The 21,350-nt window shown below is 49.6% G+C and overlaps 1 protein-coding gene across 3 annotated transcripts in view; it reads left to right on the forward strand.

Moving 5' to 3' along the window:
- Window positions 1-19,937, forward strand: part of LOC140721464 (beta-1,3-galactosyltransferase 5-like) — a 56,083-nt gene extending 36,146 nt beyond the window's left edge. The window contains exons 1-3 of one of the 3 annotated variants that reach the window (XM_073036282.1): window positions 3,322-3,421; window positions 10,340-10,483; window positions 17,452-19,937. In XM_073036282.1, coding sequence (XP_072892383.1) covers window positions 17,476-18,420 — 945 coding nt within the window. In that variant the 5' untranslated portion in view covers window positions 3,322-3,421; window positions 10,340-10,483; window positions 17,452-17,475 and the 3' untranslated portion in view covers window positions 18,421-19,937. Of the gene's footprint in view, window positions 1-3,321; window positions 3,422-10,339; window positions 10,484-17,451 lie in introns of those variants that run through there. The other 2 variants (XM_073036283.1, XM_073036285.1) reach the window with 2 other exon arrangements.
- Window positions 19,938-21,350: the final 1,413 nt, after the last annotated feature.

A 21,350-nucleotide genomic window follows, 5' to 3' on the forward strand; every position in this document is an offset into this window, starting at 1 on the left:
GAGGATGGGGTGAGGACAAGAGAGAACCCTCTCCCTGGTAGGCTGGCGGGAGGATGGGGTGAGGAGAAGAGAGAACCCTCTCCCTGGTAGGCTGGCGGGAGGATGGGGTGAGGACAAGAGAGAACCCTCTCCCTGGTAGGCTGGCGGGAGGATGGGGTGAGGAGAAGAGAGAACCCTCTCCCTGGTAGGCTGGCGGGAGGATGGGGTGAGGACAAGAGAGAACCCTCTCCCTGGTAGGCTGGCGGGAGGATGGGGTGAGGAGAAGAGAGAACCCTCTCCCTGGTAGGCTGGCGGGAGGATGGGGTGAGGAGAAGAGAGAACCCTCTCCCTGGTAGGCTGGCGGGAGGATGGGGTGAGAACAAGAGGAACCCTCTCCCTGGAAGGCTGGCGGGAGGATGGGGTGAGGACAAGAGAGAACCCTCTCCCTGGTAGGCTGGCGGGAGGATGGGGTGAGGACAAGAGAAAACCCTCTCCCTGGTAGGCTGGCGGGAGGATGGGGTGAGGACAAGAGAGAACCCTCTCCCTGGAAGGCTGGCGGGAGCATGGGGTGAGGACAAGAGAGAACCCTCTCCCTGGTAGGCTGGCGGGAGGATGGGGTGAGGACAAGAGAAAACCCTCTCCCTGGTAGGTTGGCGGGAGGATGGAGTGAGGACAAGAGAGAACCCTCTCCCTGGTAGGCTGGCGGGAGGATGGAGTGAGGACAAGAGAGAACCCTCTCCCTGGTAGGCTGGCGGGAGGATGGGGTGAGGACAAGTGAAAACCCTCTCCCTGGTAGGCTGGCGGGAGGATGGAGTGAGGAGAAGAGAGAACCCTCTCCCTGGTAGGCTGGCGGGAGGATGGGGTGAAGACAAGAGAGAACCCTCTCCCTGGTAGGCTGGCGGGAGGATGGGGTGAGGACAAGAGAAAACCCTCTCCCTGGTAGGCTGGCGGGAGGATGGAGTGAGGACAAGAGAGAACCCTCTCCCTGGAAGGCTGGCGGGAGGATGGGGTGAGGAGAAGAGAGAACCCTCTCCCTGGTAGGCTGGCGGGAGGATGGGGTGAGAACAAGAGAGAACCCTCTCCCTGGTAGGCTGGCGGGAGGATGGGGTGAGGACAAGAGAAAACCCTCTCCCTGGTAGGCTGGCGGGAGGATGGGGTGAGAACAAGAGGAACCCTCTCCCTGGAAGGCTGGCGGGAGGATGGGGTGAGGACAAGAGAGAACCCTCTCCCTGGTAGGCTGGCGGGAGGATGGGGTGAGGACAAGAGAAAACCCTCTCCCTGGTAGGCTGGCGGGAGGATGGAGTGAGGACAAGAGAGAACCCTCTCCCTGGAAGGCTGGCGGGAGGATGGGGTGAGGAGAAGAGAGAACCCTCTCCCTGGTAGGCTGGCGGGAGGATGGGGTGAGAACAAGAGAGAACCCTCTCCCTGGTAGGCTGGCGGGAGGATGGGGTGAGGACAAGAGAAAACCCTCTCCCTGGTAGGCTGGCGGGAGGATGGGGTGAGAACAAGAGGAACCCTCTCCCTGGAAGGCTGGCGGGAGGATGGGGTGAGGACAAGAGAGAACCCTCTCCCTGGTAGGCTGGCGGGAGGATGGGGTGAGGACAAGAGAGAACCCTCTCCCTGGTAGGCTGGCGGGAGGATGGGGTGAGGAGAAGAGAGAACCCTCTCCCTGGTAGGCTGGCGGGAGGATGGGGTGAGGACAAGAGAGAACCCTCTCCCTGGTAGGCTGGCGGGAGGATGGGGTGAGGAGAAGAGAGAACCCTCTCCCTGGTAGGCTGGCGGGAGTATGGGGTGAGGACAAGAGAGAACCCTCTCCCTGGTAGGCTGTCGGGAGGATGGGGTGAGGACAAGAGAGAACCCTCTCCCTGGTAGGCTGGCGGGAGGATGGGGTGAGGAGAAGAGAGAACCCTCTCCCTGGTAGGCTGGCGGGAGGATGGGGTGAGGACAAGAGAGAACCCTCTCCCTGGTAGGCTGGCGGGAGGATGGGGTGAGGACAAGAGAGAACCCTCTCCCTGGTAGGCTGGCGGGAGGATGGGGTGAGGAGAAGAGAGAACCCTCTCCCTGGTAGGCTGGCGGGAGGATGGGGTGAGGACAAGAGAGAACCCTCTCCCTGGTAGGCTGGCGGGAGGATGGGGTGAGGAGAAGAGAGAACCCTCTCCCTGGTAGGCTGGCGGGAGGATGGGGTGAGGACAAGAGAGAACCCTCTCCCTGGTAGGCTGGCGGGAGGATGGGGTGAGGACAAGAGAGAACCCTCTCCCTGGTAGGCTGGCGGGAGGATGGGGTGAGGAGAAGAGAGAACCCTCTCCCTGGTAGGCTGGCGGGAGGATGGGGTGAGGACAAGAGAGAACCCTCTCCCTGGTAGGCTGGCGGGAGGATGGGGTGAGGACAAGAGAGAACCCTCTCCCTGGTAGGCTGGCGGGAGTATGGGGTGAGGACAAGAGAAAACCCTCTCCCTGGTAGGCTGGCGGGAGGATGGAGTGAGGAGAAAAGAGAACCCTCTCCCTGGTAGGCTGGCGGGAGGATGGGGTGAGGACAAGAGAAAACCCTCTCCCTGGTAGGCTGGCGGGAGGATGGGGTGAGAACAAGAGGAACCCTCTCCCTGGAAGGCTGGCGGGAGGATGGGGTGAGGACAAGAGAGAACCCTCTCCCTGGTAGGCTGGCGGGAGGATGGGGTGAGGACAAGAGAAAACCCTCTCCCTGGTAGGCAGGCGGGAGAATGGGGTGAGGACAAGAGAGAACCCTCTCCCTGGTAGGCTGGCGGGAGGATGGGGTGAGGACAAGAGAGAACCCTCTCCCTGGTAGGCTGGCGGGAGGATGGGGTGAGAACAAGAGGAACCCTCTCCCTGGAAGGCTGGCGGGAGGATGGGGTGAGGACAAGAGAGAACCCTCTCCCTGGTAGGCTGGCGGGAGGATGGGGTGAGGACAAGAGAGAACCCTCTCCCTGGTAGGCTGGCGAGAGGATGGGGTGAGGAGAAGAGAGAACCCTCTCCCTGGTAGGCTGGCGGGAGGATGGGGTGAGGACAAGAGAGAACCCTCTCCCTGGTAGGCTGGCGGGAGGATGGGGTGAGGAGAAGAGAGAACCCTCTCCCTGGTAGGCTGGCGGGAGGATGGGGTGAGGACAAGAGAGAACCCTCTCCCTGGTAGGCTGGCGGGAGGATGGGGTGAGGACAAGAGGAACCCTCTCAAGCCAGATTTCGTCGCCCTGCGTGAACAGGAAATTGAGCTCATTTGGTGCAGAGAGGGCTCTTCCCCTTTTGAGTGGCTCAGAATGAGAAGCACATTTATTTTCTGATACCATGCACACCCCATTTGAACAGAGGAGCAGAACCGGTTCTCTTTGGGCCTATGACTCTTTGCAACGTCCTCCCCCAAGAGCCGTGGAGTGAATATCTGCCAGACGGACTGCACAGGGTCAAGGGGAGAAGGAGTATCCTGGTCAGAGGTTTGTCCTGCGATTTTCGTAGAAGAAATAAGCGGGCAGACTATTATTTAAATGGGGAGAGAATTCATAGTGCTGAGATGCAGCGGGACTTGGGAGTCCTGTTGCAGGACACCCTTAAGGTTAACCTCCGGGTTGAATGCAATGTTGGCTTTCATATCTGGAGGAATAGTGTGTAGGAGCAGGGATGTGATGTTGAGGCTCTGTAAGGCACTGGTATGACCACACTTGGATTACCGTGTGCAGTTTTGGGCTCCTTGTTTAAGTAAGGGTGTGCTGACATTGGAGAGGGTTCAGAGAAGATTCACTGGAATGATTCCGGGAATGAGAGGGTTAACATACGAGGAACGTTTGACCGCTCTTGGACGGTACTCCTTGGAGTTTAGGAGAATGAGGGGGGACCTCATAGAAACATTTCGAGTGTTGAAAGGCATGGATGGAGTGGATGTGGCAAAGTTGTTTCCCATGGTGGGGGAGTCTAGTACGAGAGGACATGACTTGAGGTTTGCAGGGCGCCCATTCAGATCAGAGATGCGAAAAAAAAAAATTTAAGCCAGAGGTTGGTGAATCTATGGAATTTGTTGCCACGGGCGGCAGTGGAGGCCGGGTCATTGGGTGTATTGAAGGCAGAGATTGATAGGTATCTGAGTAGCCAGGGCATCAAAGGTTATGGTGAGAAGGCGGGGGAATGGGACTAAATGAGAGAATGGATCAGCTCATGATAAAATGGCGGAGCAGACTCGAGGGGCCGATTGGTCGACTTCTGCTCCTTTGCCCTGTGGTCTAATGGATGGATTTGCATGGGGAAGCAGATGCGATGGTGGCCGCACTTGGAATACTGAGTGCATTTGCGGTCGCCCCATGGTGGGAGGGACGTGCGTAGTTGAGAGCGGGTGCAGAGCAGACTTACGGGGATTCAGGCCTGGATGAGAGGGCATGTCTTATGAGCGAGCGAGGGCTCTTCTGTTTGGAGCGGAGCAGGAAGAGAGTTGACTTGACAATGCAGAAGGCAGCAAGAGGCATTGATCAAGCGGGTAGCCGCAGACTTACATTTTCCCAGGGGGGACATAACTAATACCAGAGGGCACAGCTCTCAAAACGATTGGAGGAAATCGTAGGCGGATGTCAGGGGTAAGTCCTTTACACAGAGATTGGCGATTGCGTGGACGGTGGCGGAGACGGATACAATTGGGGGGCATTTAAGAAACTCTTGGGTAGGCACGTGGATGGCAGAAAAATGGAGGGCTATGTAGGAGGGAAGGGTTACATTGATCTTAGTGTCAGCTAAGTGGTCGGCGTAATATCGTAGGCCGAAGGACCTTATTCTATGTTATACACCGACACAAGAACGTACAACGGTTCAGTTCGGTTCAACATCGCGGTGGAAGGGCTCGTTGCTGAGCTCAACTGCGGTATGTTCTATCTGCTGTGAATTATGTGCTGGTGCAAAAGGTTCAGTTTAATTTAGCATCATGCCTAGCACAGACATGGTGGGCCGAATGGGCTGTAGCGTTCTGTGTTCTGGAAAGAGATAAGGAAGGGGCCTCATAGATTTTTGGAGTTTCGAGCAATGACTGATGATGTTGAAAAGCACCCCTGGGGATATGACGAGGTTGACCTCTAGATGTTTCCACCGGTGGGATCATCTGTACGGATGCTGAATTGTATTCTCGGTTGCGCGCTGGGAGACGTCATCAGTGATGCAACCTGAGGACATCGGGTGTTTCGGGTCTTTCAACGTCAGGCACTGTCTCCCCGGCGACCCAGCCAGGGTTGATCAGGCCCCAGCTTGTATCCCAGCAGCATTGGGCCATGGGCTCCACCTCTTAGACCATACGACCATAAAACATAGGAGCAGAATTACGCCATTCAGTCCATCGAGTCTGCTCCGCCAATCCATCATGGCTGGTCCTGGATCCCACTCAACCCCATACACCTGTCTTCTCTCCCTATCCTTGAATGCCCTGACCAATCAGGACACTGTCAACTTCCACCTTAAATGTACCCACGGACCAGACCTCCACCGCAGTCTGTGGCAGAGCCTTCCACATCCTTACCTCTGTTCTAAAGGGCCCCGCCACAGTTTTGAGGTTGTGCTCTTTAGTCCTGAACACCTCTATGATAGGAAACACCCTATCCAGTCCTTTCAACATTCTGTAGGTGTCAGTGAGATCCCCCTCCCCCCACCCCCGAATTCTCCTAAATTTCAGTGAGTACAGGCCCAAAGTTCCTTTCATTCTCGGAATCATCCTCGTGAGACTCCTCCGGACTCTCTCCAATGACAACACATCCTTCCTGAGATACGGGGCCCAAACCTATTGACAATCCTATCTCCAAGTGCGGCCTGACTTGCGTCTGAAAAAGGCTCAGCATTATCTCCTTGCTCTCACATTCTCTTCCTCTTGAAATCATTGCCAACATCACATATGCATTCTTTACCGCCGACGCAACCTGTGAATTAACCTTGCGGGACTTTTGCACGAGGACTCCTAAGTCACGTTGCACGCTTGATGTTTGAACCTTCTCCCCATTTAGATAATAGACTTTTTATCAAAATTTAGATAATAGTCTTTTTTATCAAAATTTTCTTTTTATCAAAATGCATTATCATACGTTTCCCAGCACTGTATTCCATCTGCCACTTTTTGTCCATTCTTCCGATTTGTCAAAGTCCTGCCGCAATCGCATTTCTTCCTCCGCACTACCGACCCCTTCACGTCATCCGCAAACTTTGCCGCAGAGCCATCAATTCCATTATCCAAATCATTAACAACGAATGTGAAAAGTAGCCGTCCCAATTCTGACCCCCAAAGGAACAGCACTGGTCACCGGCAGCTAAACAGAAAAGGCACCGTTTATTCCCACTCTCTGCCTCCTGCCAGTCAGCCATTCCGCTACCCAGGCCGGTATCTTTCCTGAAACGCTATCTGATTTTATCTTGTTCAGCAGCTTCCTGTGTGGCACCTTATCAAACGCCTTCTGAAAATCCAAGTAAATGGCATCCACCGCCTCCCCTTTGTCCACCCTGCTTGTAACTTCCTCGAAGAACATTATTTCCCTTTACAGAAACCATGCTGACTTTGACTTATTTTATCGTTAGTCTCCAAGTACCTCGAAACCCTATCCTTAATAATAGACTCCAACACCTTCCCAACCTCTGAGGGGAGGCTAACTGGCCTATAATTTCCTTTATTTGCCTCCCTCCCTCTTTAAATAGTGAAGTGACATTTGCAACCTTCCAGCCTTCCAGGGCTGCTCCATAAACAAGTGACTCTTGAAAGATCAAGACCAAAGCATCTGCTCTCTGTTCAACAACCTCTCTCTGGACTCTGGGATGGAGTCCATCAGGTCCAGGTGACTCAAAACCTTAACACCTTTCAGTTTGCTTAGCACTTTTTTTCTTTGTGAAAGCAATGGCACTCACTCCTGCTCCCTGACACTCACAGACCTCTGGCACACTGCTAGTGTCTTCCACAATGAAGACAGATGCAAAATACCCATTATGTTTATCTGCCATTTCTTTGTCCCCCATCACTACCACACCGGCATCATTTCCCAGTGGTCCAATATCAACTCTCAACTCCAATTTTCTCTTTATATAACTGAAACTTTTTTAGTCTCCTGCTTTATACTATCGGCTAATCTGCCCTCCTATTTAATCTTTTCCCTTCTTACAGCTCTTTTAGTTGCCTTTTGTTGGATTTTAACAGCTTCCCAATCATCCAACTTCCCACTCACTTTTGATACCTTTCCTGGGCTTTTACGCAGTGCTTAACTTCCCATGTCAGCCACGGTTGCCATTTGAGAACAGCATCTTCTGTGGAATATATCCATCCTGCAGATTGCGATCTATTCCCAGAAACTTTGGCCATCTCGACTCTGCCGTCATCCCCGCCAGTACCCTCCTCGAATTCACCTGGGCAAGTTCCTCTCCCATGCTTCTGTAATTCCCTTGATTCCATTTTGATACTGATACATGTGACTTTTGCTTCTCCCTCTCAAACTGCAGTATGAATTTATCACCCTGGTTCCCACCCCACTGCCATATGAGTTTAAAACACTCCCAGCAGCGCTCGACAATCCGCCCGCAAGTGTATTCACGTGCAACCCGTCCCTTTTGTACAGCTCCCACCTGTCCCAGAAGAGGTCCCAATGATCCGGATTGTGAACACAGATAAGTGTGGTCTATTTTGGCAGGTCGAATATGATGGCCGAATATAGTATTAATGGCAAGACTCTTGGCAGTGTGGAGGATCAGAGGGATCTTGGGGTCCGAGTCCATCGGACACTCAAAGCAGCAGCACAGGATGACTCTGTGGTTAAGAAGGCGTACGGTGTATTGGCCTTCATCAAGTGTGGGATTGAATTTAGGAGCCGAGAGGTAATGTTGCAGCTATACAGGACCCTGGTCAGACCCCACTCGGAGTACTGTGATCAGTTCTGGTCGCCTCACTACAGGAAGGATGTAGAGGCCATAGAAAGGGTGCAGAGGAGATTTACAAGGATGTTACCTGGATTGGGGAGCATGCCTTATGAGAACAGGTTGAGTGAACTCGGCCTTTTCTCCTTGGAGCGACGGAGAATGAGAGGTGACCTGATAGAGGTGTACAAGATGATGAGAGGCATAGATCGTGTGGATAGTCAGAGGCTTTTCCCCCAGGGCTGAAATGGTTGCCACAAGAGGAGTCATGTTTCAGGTGCTGGGGAGTAGGTACAGAGGAGATGCCGGTGGTAAGTTTTTTACTCAGAGAGTGGTGAGTGCGTGGAATGGGCTGCCGGCAATGGTGGTGGAGGCGGATATGATAGGGTCTTTTAAGAGACTTTTGGATAGGTACATGGAGCTTAGTAAAATAAAGGGCTATGGGTAGGTCAAGTAATTTCTAAGGTACAGACATGTCGGCACAACTTTGTGGTCCGAAGGGCCTGTATTGTGCTGTAGGTTTTCTATGTCTCTATGTTTCTAAATCTGAATCCCCGCCCCCTGCTCCAATTCTTCAGCTACGCATTAATCTGCTACCTCATCCTATTCCCATCCTCAATGTCGCGTGACACAGGCAGCAATCCCGAGATTACTACCCTTGAGGTCGTGCTTCTCAGCTTCCTTCCTATATCCCTGCATTCTTTTAATCAGGACCTCCTCCGTTTCCAGCGTCTGCAGATCTGCTCTTGTTTCACGTTTCGGGCCGAAAAGGAAAGGGGAAGAAGCTAAAAGACTTAAAAGACTCTCCTTCACGGTTGCCTGCAGCCCATTCCACGCACTCACCACTCTCTGAGTGAACGATTTACCCCTGACATCTCCTCTGTACCTACTCCCCAGCACCTTAAACCTGTGCCCTCTCGTGCTAGCCATTTCAGCCTGGGAAGAAGCCTCTGACTATCCACATGATCAATGCCTCCCATTATCTTATACATCAACAACAAGTATACCGATTTTGATACTGTTGAGGGGGATGACCTACCTGGGACAAGCTACGGCAGCCGGATCTCTGGCATTGAGTCTGGTTCTGCAGTGCAGAATGGAGGGTGAAGACGAGGAGAGTGGCAGTAAAAGGGGACTCAATAGTTAGAGATAAGCTACCTCATGTCTTCTTTTAGCCCTCCTGATTTCTTTCTTAAGTATTTTTGCACTTTCTTATACTCATCAAGTAGCCTATTTGCTCCCTGTTTCCGATACATGTCACACAACTCTCTCTTCTTCTTTATCAGAGTTCCAATATCCCTAAGAACCAAGGTTCCTTATTCTTGTTCACCTTGCCTTTAACCCTGATAGGAACATACAAACTCTGCACTCTGAAAATTTCTCCTTTGAAGGCCTCCCACTTACCAACGAAATCCTTGCCAGAGAACAACCTGTCCCAATCCACGCTTTTTAGATCCTTTCTCATTTCTTCAAATTTGGCCTTTTTCCAGTTTCCAAACTGAACCCGAGGACCAGTTCTATCTTTATCCATGATCAAGTTGAAACTAATGGTGTTGTGGTCACTGGAACCAAAGTGTTCCCCTACACACACTTCCGTCATCTGTCCTAACTCGTTTTCTAATAAGAGATCTAATATTGCATTATCGGTACCTGAATATATTGATTTGGAAAACTTTCCCGGACACATTTTACAAACTCTAACCCGTCTAGAACTTTAACAGTATAGGGGTCCCAATCAATATGCGGAAAATTATAATCCCCTACTATCACAACTTTATTTTTCCTGCAGATGACTGCTATCTCTCTGCAGATTTGCTCCTCCGATTCTCGCTGACTGCTGTGTGGTCGAGAATACAACCCCATTAATGTGGTCATACCTTTCCTGTTTCTCAGCTTCACCCATATGGCCGCTGTAGACAAGCCCTCTAATCGGTCCTGTCTGAGCACTGCTGCAACATTTTCCCTCTCTAGCAATGCTATTCCCTCCCCCCCCACAGTTCATCCCTCTGCCTCTATCACGTCTGAAACATCGGAACCCTGGAACATTGAGCTGCCGGTCCTGCCCCTCCTGTAGCCAAGTTTCAGTAATGGCTACAATGTCATAGTTCCACGTGCCAATCCACGCCCTCAGCTCTTCAGCCTTCCCCACAATACTCCTCGCATTGAAATAGACACACCTCAGAAGATTATTACCACCACACACAACCCTTCTATTTGTGACTTTGTATGAACCTTTAACATCATTTAATTTCACCCCCGCTCCACTATCTGCTCTGGCACTCTGGTTCCCATCCCTCTGCAAATTTAGTTTAACCCCTCCCCCCCAAACAGCACTAACACACCTCCCTGCAAGGATATTTGTCCCCCTGCAGTTCAGGTGTAACCCGTCTCTCTTGTACTGGTCCCACCTGCCCCAGAAATTGAGCTCATTCGATGCAGAGAGGGCACTTCCCCTTTTGAGAGGCTCTGAATGAGTGAGCACATTTATTTTCTGATACCAGGCACGCCCCATTTGAACAGAGGAGCAGAACCGGTTCTCTTTGGGCCTATGACTCTTTGCAACGTCCTCCCCCAAGAGCCGTGGAGTGAATATCTGCCAGACGGACTGCACAGGGTCAAGGGGAGAAGGAGTATCCTGGTCAGAGGTTTGTCCTGCGATTTTCGTAGAAGAAATAAACGGGCAGACTATTATTTCAATGGGGAGAGAATTCATAGTGCTGAGATGCAGCGGGACTTGGGAGTCCTGGTGCAGGACACCCTTAAGGTTAACCTCCAGGTTGAATGCAATGTTGGCTTTCATATCTGGAGGAATAGAGTATAGGAGCAGGGATGTGATGTTGAGGCTCTATAAGGCACTGGTAAGACCTCACTTGGATTACCTTGTGCAGTTTTGGGTTACTTATTTAAGTAAGAATGTGCTGACATTGGAGAGGATTCAGAGAAGATTCACTGGAATGATCCCGGGAATGAGAGGGTTAACATACGAGGAACGTTTGACCGCTCTTGGACGGTACTCCTTGGAGTTTAGGAGAATGAGGGGGGACCTCATAGAAACATTTCGAATGTTGAAAGGCATGGATGGAGTGGATGTGGCAAAGTTGTTTCCCATGGTGGGGGAGTCTAGTACGAGAGGACATGACTTGAGGATTGCTGGGCGCCCATTCAGATCAGAGATGCGAAAACAATATTTTTTTTAAGCCAGAGGGTGGTGAATCTATGGAATTTGTTGTCACTGGCGGCAGTGGAGGCCAAGTCATTGGGAGTATTTAAGGCAAGATTGATAGGTATACTATCTATAAACTTCTCATTCTCCCGAATCATCGGGAGGTCATCCAGCTCCTGCTCCAGTTCCCAGAACTGGAACTGTGAACTATTCCCAGAAACTTTGGCCATCTCGACTCTGCCGTCATCCCCGCCAGTACCCTCCTCGAATTCACCTGGGCAAGTTCCTCTCCCATGCTTCTGTAATTCCCTTTATTCCATTGTGATACTGATACATGTGACTTTTGCTTCTCCCTCTCAAACTGCAGTATGAATTTATCAGCCTGGTTCCCACCCCACTGCCATATGAGTTTAAAACACTCCCAGCAGCGCTCGACAATCCGCCCGCAAGTGTATTCACGTGCAACCCGTCCCTTTTGTACAGCTCCCACCTGTCCCAGAAGAGGTCCCAATGATCCAGATTGTGAACCCAGATAAGTGTGAGGTGGTTCATTTTGGTAGGTCGAATATGATGGCAGAATATAGTATTAATGGTAAGACTCTTGGCAGTGTGGAGGATCAGAGGGATCTTGGGGTCCGAGTCCATAGGACGCTCAAAGCAGCAGCACAGTTTGACTCTGTGGTTAAGAAGGCAATCGTGGGATTGAGTTTAGGAGCCGAAAGGTAATGTTGCAGCTATATAGGAACCTGGTCAGACCCCACTTGGAGTACTGTGCTCAGTTCTGGTCGCCTCACTACAGGAAGGATGTGGAAGCCATAGAAAGGGTGCAGAGGAGATTTACAAGGACGTTGCCTGGATTGGGGAGCATGCCTTATGAGAATAGGTTGAGTGGACTCTGCCTTTTCTCCTTGGAGCGACGGAGGATGAGAGGTGACCTGACAGAGGTGTACAAGATGATGAGAGGCGTTGATCGTGTGGATAGTCAGAGGCTGAAATGGATGCCACAAGAGGACACAGGTTTAAGGTGCTGGGGAGTAGGTACAGAGGAGATGGCAGGGTTAAGTTTTTTCCTCAGAGAGTGGTGAGTGCGTGATTAAAGAGGTGGCGTGAGGGGGTGGGGGAGGGAGTCGTTCGTTGAAGAGAGAAGGAGGGGATATCTGTCAGGTGAAGGGTGGGTGATGTGGTGGTGGTGGAAGTCGGTATGTGGGGGAGGGAGGATGAAGACAGCAGTTGGGAATTGAAAGGAGGAAAAGGAAAAGGAAACGGAGTCCGGAACGTTGGCGCATTTTCCGCCAATACTTTCCGCCAAGTTATTAAGGAGATTGAAAGTAGCCCAGCTCCACAGTGAACCCCATGGCACCCAACCGACGTCCGGGAGTTATCGCAGGCATTGAGCAGCTGTATTGTCCCGGGCGGTGTCGGACTCCCGGGGTTGTTGGAGCCGCACGGCAATTCAGACAATTCCAGTGTCCTGCCCTGTGCCCTGTGGGTGGTACGGATGTCTGACGATGTTGGGGCAGTGAGTTACTCATTGCAGTGCGCCGACGCAAGTTCCAGCGCTGTTGATTGGGCCATTTCAGTTCAGCTCCAGGACAATGTTATTCCCCGGCTGTTGAAGGATTCCCCGGCCTGACCGCACTGGGATTATTGTGAGCAAGTTCGGGTCTTCTTTCCAGGAGGGTTTGCGCTGGTATTGGAGGTGGTCCGGAGGAGGTTCATCAATGACGCCTGGAATGAAAGGGTTATTGAAAGGAGACCAAACAGAGGTCGTGGTACATAATGGTACCAACGACATAGGTAGGAAAAGGGAGAAGGTCCTGAAAACAGACTACAGGAAGGAAGTTGAGAAGCAGGACCTCAAAGGTAGTGATCTCGGGATTACTACCTGTGCCACGCGACAGTGAGAATAGGAACAGAACTGAGGTGGAGGATAAATGTGTGGCTGAGGGATTGGACCAGGGGGCAGGGATTCAGATTTCTGGATCATTGGGCCCTCTTTTGGGGCAGGAGGGACCTGAACAAAAAGGACGAGTTGCACTTGACTCCGAGAGGTGCCAGTATCCTGGTGGGAAGGTTTGCTAAGCCTACTGGGGAGAGTTTAAACTGGAATTGTCGGGGTGTGGGAACCGAACTGAAGTGACGGAGGAAAGGGAGGTTGGCTCACAAATAGAGAAAGCCTGGAGACGGTGCAACGGGGTGGATTGGCAGGTGATGGAGAAGGGACGCGCGCAGTCCGATGGTTTGAGATGTGTTTGTTTTAATGCAAAGAGTATCACGATTATGGTGATACTTATGGTGATTATGGTGATAGCTTAGAGCGTGGATCAGCACTTGGAATTATGATGTTGTGGCCATTACAGAGACTTGGATGGTGCTGGGCACGATTGGTTACTTCGAGTGCCAGGGTTTAGATGTTTCAGATAGGACAGGCAGGGAGGCAAAAGAGGTGGGGGCATTGCACTGTTGATCAGAGGTAGTGTCACGGCTGCAGAAAAGCAAGAAGTCATGGAGGGATTGTCTACTGAGGCTCTGTGGGTGGAAGTTAGGAACAGGAAAGGGTCAATAATTCTACTGGGTGTTTTTTATAGACCACCCAATAGTAACAGAGACATCGAGGAGCAGATAGGGAGACAGATTCTGGAAAGGAGTCATAATAACTGGGTTGTTGTAGTGGGAGATTTTACTGTCCCAAATATTGATTGGCATCTCCCTAGACAGAGCAAGGGGTTTTGATGGGGTGGCGTTTGTTAGGTTTGTTCAGGAAGGTTTCTTAACACAATATGTAGATATGCCTACAGTGGGAGAGCATTTTGGAGATCGTGATCACAATTCTATCTCCTTTACCATAGCATTGGAGAGGGATAGGAACAGACAAGTTAGGGAAACGTTTAATTGGAGTAAGGGGAAATATGAGGCGATCAGGCAGGAAATTGGAAGATTAAATTGGGAACAGATGTTCTCAGGAAAACGTACGGAAGAAATGTGGCAAATGTTCAGGGGATATTTGCGTCGGGTTCTGAGTAGGTACGTTCCAATGAGACAGGGAAAGGATGGTAGGGTACAAGATCTGTGTTCCAAAGGCTGTTGTAAATCTAGTCAAGAAGAAAAGAAGAGCTTACGGAAGTTTCAAAAAACTAGGGAATGATAGAGACCTAGAAGATTATAAGGCTAGCAGGAAGGAGCCCAAGAATGAAATTAGGAGAGCCAGAAGGGGCCACGAGAAGGCCTTGGCAGGCAGGATTAAGGAAATATTACAAATATGTGAAGAGCAAGAAGATAAGACGCGAGAGAATAGGACCAATCAAGTGCGACGATGGAAAAGTATGTATGGAACCGGAGGAAATAGCGGGGGTACTTAATGAATACTTTGCTTCAATATTCACTACGGAAACGGATCTTGGTGATTGTAGTGATGACTTACAGCGGACTGAAAAGCTGGAGCATGTAGATATTAAGAAAGAGGATGTGCTGGAGCTTTTGCAATACATCAAGTAGGATAAGTCACCCGGACCGGATGTGACGTACCCCAGGCTACTGTGGGAAGCGAGGGAAGAGATTGTTGAGCATCTAGCAATGATCTTTGCATCATCAATGAGGACGGGAGAGGTTCCGGAAGATTGGAGGTTTGCAGATGTTGCTCCATTATTTAAGAAAGGGAGTAGAGATAGCCCCGGAAATTATAGACCAGTGAGTCTTACTTCAGTGGTTGGTAAGTTGATGGAGAAGATCCTGAGAGGCAGGATTGATGAACATTTGGAGAAGCATAAAATGATTATGAATAGTCAGCATGGCTTTGTCAAGGGCAGGCCGTGCCTTATGAGTATGATTGGATTTTTTGAGGATGTGACTAAACACATTGATGAAGGAAGAGTAGTAGATGTAATGTATATGGATTTCAGGAAGGCATTTGGTAAGGTACGCCATGCAAGGCTTATTGAGAAATTAAGGAGGAATGGGATCCAAGGGAACATTGCTTTGTGGATCCAGAACTAACTTGCCCACAGAAGACAAAGAGCGGTTGTAGACGGGTCATATTTTGCATGGAGGTCGGTGACAAGTGGTGTGCCTCAGGGATCTGTTCTGGGACCCTTACTCTCTGTGATTTTTATAAATGAATGAGGAAGTGGAGGGATGGTTTAGTAAATTTGTGATGACATAAAGGTTGGGGGTACTGAGGATAGTGTGGAGGGCTGTCAGAGGATACAACGGGTCATTGAGAGGATGTAAAACTGGGCTGAGAAATGGCAGATGCAGTTCAACCCAGATAAGTGTGAAGTGGTTCATTTTGGTAAGTCAAATGTGATTGCAGAATAAAGTATTTATGGTAAGACTCTTGGCCGTGTGGAGGATCAGAGGGCTCTTGGGGTCCGAGTCCATAGGACGCTCAAAGCAGCTGCGCAAGTTGACTCTGTGGTTAAGAAGACATATGGTGTATTGGCCTTCATCAATCGTGGAATTGAATTTATGAGCTGAGTGGTAATGTTGCAGCTATATAGGACCCTGGTCAGACCCCACAGGTTGAGTTTAGGAGCCGAGAGGTAATGTTGCAGCTATACAGGACCCTGGTCAGACCCCACAGGTTGAGTTTAGGAGCCGAGAGGTAATGTTGCAGCTATATAGGACCCTGGTCAGACCCCACAGGTTGAGTTTAGGAGCCGAGAGGTGATGTTGCAGCTATATAGGACCCTGGTCAGACCCCACAGGTTGAGTTTAGGAGCCGAGAGGTAATGTTGCAGCTATATAGGACCCTGGTCAGACCCCACAGGTTGAGTTTAGGAGCCGAGAGGTAATGTTACAGCTATATAGGACCCTGGTCAGACCCCACAGGTTGAGTTTAGGAGCCGAGAGGTAATGTTACAGCTATACAGGACCCTGGTCAGACCCCACAGGTTGAGTTTAGGAGCCGAGAGGTAATGTTACAGCTATATAGGACCCTGGTCAGACCCCACTTGGATTACTGCGCTCAGTTCTGGTCGCCTCACTACAGGAAGGATGTGGAAGCCATAGAAAGGGTGCAGAGGAGGTTTACAAGGATGTTGCCTGGTTTGGGGAGCGTGTCTTATGAGAATAGGTTGAATGAACTCGTCCTTTTCTCCTTGGAGCGACGGAGGATGAGAGGTGACCTGATAGAGGTGTATAAGATGATGATCGTGTGGTATTGATCGTGTGGATAGTCAGAGGCTTTCTCCCAGGGCTACTACGAGACAGCATCGTTTTCAGGTGTTTGGAAGTCGGTACAGAGGAGATGTCAGAGCTCAGTATTTTTACGCAGAGAGTCTTGAGTACGTGGAATGGGCTGCCAACAAGCTAACCACTACCTAAAAAAAAAGAAAAAAAGGGACTGTTTATAGTAGCTAAGAAAAGACAAATACTCATCAATGTCATCAACTCCGATCCGCTCTACATATATATTATCATAAACAGAAAAAAATAGGGTCATATATAAGGTCATATATAAGGACGACTTTTTATTATATATTTCTGATCCTGACAAATCCATTCCTGTAGTTATATCATTGTTGGTTCAGTTTAGTAATTTTTCCGGTTATAAATTGAATCTTGATAAGAGTGAATTGTTCCCCCTAAATAGGCAGGTTCCAATTTACGGAAATTTACCTTTAAAATTAGTTAATGATTATTTTACATGGTTAGGGATTAAAATTAAAAAAGTGGATTTATTTAAGTTAATTTTTTACCCTTAATTGATCAGATTAAAAGTTTGTTTACGAAATGGTCACCCCTGTTTTTATCTCTGATAGGTCGGGTTAATGCTATTAAGATGATTATTTTACCCAAATTCTTATATATATTTCAAGCGGTACCAATTTTTATTCCGAAATCCTTTTTTGACAATGCTGATTCAAAAATTTCCTCATATATATGACAGAATAAAAATCCTAGATTAGACAAAAGATATTTACAGAAGTCAAAGAAGGAAGGTGGATTGGCATTGCCTAATTTTAGATTTTATTATTGGGTAATCAATATCCGATATTTGAAATGTTGGTTAGGGGATTTGGATTTATCTCTGAACCCTCACTGGGTAAATTTGGTAACTAAATCTGTACAAGGGTTTTCATTGGGTTCTATTTTAGGGTCTTCTCTTCCCTTTGCTCTTTCTAAATTGCATAAACGAATTGGCAATCCGATAGTTAAACACATTCTACGTATATGGTTTCAATTTCGGATTTTTTTTTTGGGTTCAATCAATTTGTTTTAGCAATTCCTATTATATCCAATTTCTTTTTTCATCCCTCTATTATGGACCAAGTTTATTCAGCTTGTAAGACTAAAGGAATACTACGATTTTTTGATTTATTTTGGATACTTGTTTCATGTCTTTTGAACAATTATCTAATAAATATAATTTGCCCAGATCTCATTGTTTTTTTTTAGATATTTACAGATTAGGAACTTTTTAAACACTGACTGTATTTCCTTGTGTTCCAGCAGTTCTGATCGGCGCGGCCGGCGATGTATCGGAGACCGCAATGTGTCAAGCATATCCTGAAGGTGTTCATCCCTCTGCTGGTGATCCCATGCCTGATAAAGCTGACGCTGGTTTGGAGGAACGGGGACAAGCGGCCCCTCTGCCCCTCGCGGTTCAACGCAACAACCTTTCTGATGCAGCCCGCCAGCCCGTGCGACAGCGGCGGCCCCTTCCTCGTCCTGCTGGTCACCAGCTCCCCGGAGCAGTTCGAGGCTCGCTCGGTCATCCGCCAGACCTGGGGGAGCGAGCGGCGGACGGCGGGGAGAGGCAGGTCGGTCACCTACTTCCTTCTGGGGCGCGGCCGAGAAAGGCAGGAGCGCATCTGGCGGGAGGGCGAGGCGCACGGTGACATCATCCAGGGAGATTTCGACGACACCTACTACAACCTGACCTGCAAAGTCCTCCTGGGCCTCCAGTGGCTCTGTAACTCCTGCCCCTCCGCCACGTTCGTGATGAAGACCGATTCCGACATGTTCGTCAACACCGACTATCTGCTGGAGCTCCTATCCCGGGAGCCCCGCCGGCGTGACCTCTTCACCGGGTTCATTATGGACCAGTCGTGGCCCATCCGCAACATATTCTCAAAATGGTACGTGAGTGCGGCGGAGTTCCCGATGCAAATGTACCCGCCCTTCTGTTCCGGCACCGGATACGTCCTCTCCACTGACCTGGCCTGCCGCGTGTGGAACATCTCCCGGGCAGTGCCCCTGTTTAAACTGGAGGACGTCTATGTGGGGCTGTGCCTGGCCGAGCTAAAGGTGAAGCCGCTGGACATCCACGACCGCCCCGTCTTCCACAGCTACAGGGTGCCGTTCTCCATCTGCTCCTACCGGCAGCTCGTCACCTCCCACCGGGTCACACCGACTGAGCAAGCGGACTACTGGAGACAGCTGCAGGCCTCTGGCAATGAGAAATGCCCAGGGGACTAGTGAGGGACCTGATGTCTCTTAGCCCACTCAGAGGACGGTGACCTCCATACGGCAGGGAGAAAATCTGGAGTGGGGTGTGGAATTGACTGGGAGTGCGGGTGACTTTTCGACGGCTCAGCTGTGGGCGTGTCACAACCACGGATCCGGCAGCGCAGTAGTTACGGCAACTGCCCGTGTGGACATGCACGCGTCAGCTAGTTATTATTTAATTGTGACAGTGGTTAACTCCATTAATTCCGTCGTGTTATTTGTCGAGACTTGGACTTGGGCACAGCCACGCCTCGTTATCTCCATTTCGCCTTGCCGAAGAAACTGGACCGTTCGAGTCAATTGACTGTGAGGACTGGCGGCATCCGTTTCATCCTTAGTTGTTCTTTTTGGCCGCACAGTGCGGGTTTCATTGTATATTTGAAGAGTTTCAGTTAACGGCCTGTTTGGCCTGGCGTTCAATGTTTTGTTCTCCGTTTAGCACTGTTCGCATTCAAGTCTGTGAACTATCCAGGGTCTCTCACTCCTGCCCACGTCACGTTGGACCCAGCGGAGAGAGACGGAGCAGCTGACCTCGGCCGTGAGATTGATTGGTCAGAGTGATTCGCCGGGGCGACAACGTTCCGTTGGAACTCCTATCATCTTGCCGAGCGATGGGATTGGTGGCACGTCCGGACTCCACATTCCGACAGTCCCGAGTCTACGTTCCCAGCTTCTCTCGTCCGCGCACTGGAACTTCAGGAGATTATTCAAGCTCGACGAACGAACCTGGAGGCGCGTTCACGCAGGAATGGCGTACGTAACGATGGAACTTCCGAGGGCGCGGAAGGAGACAACATACAGGAATTTCCGGAAACATTAATCACAACAGAGTTGTCCCCTCTCGATGTCGCCCCTCGGCGTACAACTCTGCCATCGGTCTCTTGGATCCAAACCACCACAAGGTTCCAACCCAGGGTTCCGTGGTCATCTACTTCCAGGAGTATAAAATTAAAGACTTGGTGCTTCGCTCGACTTGGGGGAAAAAAAAACACGAGAGATTTATTACGACGGGAGGAGAGTATTTTTTTCATCAAGACCATCCGACCCAAATACTTACGAATAGAAAGGCTTACTCCACTATCAGGGAAAAAAAAAAAACGCTTGAAGAAAAGGGGACCCGGTTCCAGTCTCTTTCCCCAGCCAAACCTCGAGTGCTTTTTGACACTGGACAAGTCATCTACGGCAACGCATGGGAGGCCATGGGAGATCAGGGGAGTTTCCCGGACTGTCCCGGAATCGTGGCTCCCGCGCAAGTCATGGCCATGGCGAACCTGAGGCTGCCAAACCCCGTCGGGATCGCATCCAGGCCAAGCAGGAGGAATTTCAACGCGACAAAGATGCTGCATGACAGCTCTCAAAAGAAATCTCCTTCAGCCAGGTCGGTAAAGTCACATGTACCCTCACACCGAACTATAATTGCCTTCGGATTAAGAACTTAAAAGTAGAACATAAACAAAGCTCTTATTACTATAACTGAGCACAAACCTGATCTTTGATTTTTTTTTAATTTTGTATTATTGAATTATTCAGAGGCATTAACCTGCACTAGGAGGGGCCCCTTCGGGTTTAAGGGCTTCCCCCCCCCCCCCCCCCGACTTAGAAGTTCAGTTTAAACTTCAAAGATGGAAGTCACAAATGTCATGTGTATTGTTTGCACGCTACATGTTAGCTTGGTGTACAGACAGAAGGTCATCTGTCTAGGTCACCTAGGGATCTTTTTTATTGGCGTGGAATGGCGTAGCAAGAATACAGAGCAGTCACCCTGAGTGTGAATGGTTTACGAAGCCCAATCCAAAGGAGTAAGGCTGTAGCTAAAATGAAGAGAGAAAAGCAAGATATAATTATTTTTGGCAAGAAACCGAACGTTCAAAGACTGAACAGGAGAAGTTACTCAAATTGGGATTTCAAAATCGTCATTTCACTTCCTTTGAGAGGGGAGGCACAAGGGCAGTTGCAATATTAATCTCAAACAAAGTAAATTTCCGGTTCTCCGCAGAGATTACAACAAAGAAGGGCGTTATTTACTGGTGAAGGGTTTCGTTGATCATAGAGAGGTTACTCTACTGAATGTTTACAGAGCACCAGGAAATGATAAACAGCTGATTAAGAAGGATTTTAAAACGATAGCTATGGAGACATCTGGGGTGGTAATATGTGGCCGGAGAGGGGGGAAGGGGTGGGGCTAGAATTTTCAATTCCGCCCTTCTCTGAACTCCTCCAATAGAAGAAAAAAGATAATCCCGGAAGCATTGTCTGTCAAGAAACTGCTCAAAGAACTAGGTATGATAGATATATGGAGAGAGTTACATCCACTTGATGAACGGTCCACCTTTTTTCCCCACCCCCATTCTGCGTACTCGAGAATAGATTATTTTTTTATGTTTAATTCAGAGAGACACAGGATTATAAAATGCGATATAGGGGTAAGAGACATCTCTGACCACGCAGGGGTTTACTTAACGTTACATTTAGACAACAAGCCCAAAGATACCTTGTGGAGACTTAATACCAGTCTTTTGAATGACCCCCCCCCCGTTTAAAATACCTGAAGGAAGAGTTTGAAGATCATATGATATTTGATGATAATGGAACGGTGTCCCCCAGCAGTCTGTGGGATGCTGCAAAAGCTGGTAAACTCATAAGGTGGTCAGCTCAGAAGAAAAAGGAAAAACAGAAACAAATCAAGGATCTTATTGAAAAATTACAATTTCTGAGAGTAAGCATATGGACTATAATGACAGTAATGTCTTGAATCAAGTAGAATCATACATCCACAGAACATTACAGCACAGAAACAGGCCTTTCGGCCCTTCTTGGCTGTGCCGAACCATTTTTCTGCCCAGTCTCACTGAACTGCACCCGGCCCATATCCCTCCATAACCCTCTCATCCATGTACCTG

The sequence above is a fragment of the Hemitrygon akajei genome, unplaced genomic scaffold, assembly GCF_048418815.1.
Source record: "Hemitrygon akajei unplaced genomic scaffold, sHemAka1.3 Scf000055, whole genome shotgun sequence".
Classification (NCBI taxonomy): domain Eukaryota; kingdom Metazoa; phylum Chordata; class Chondrichthyes; order Myliobatiformes; family Dasyatidae; genus Hemitrygon; species Hemitrygon akajei.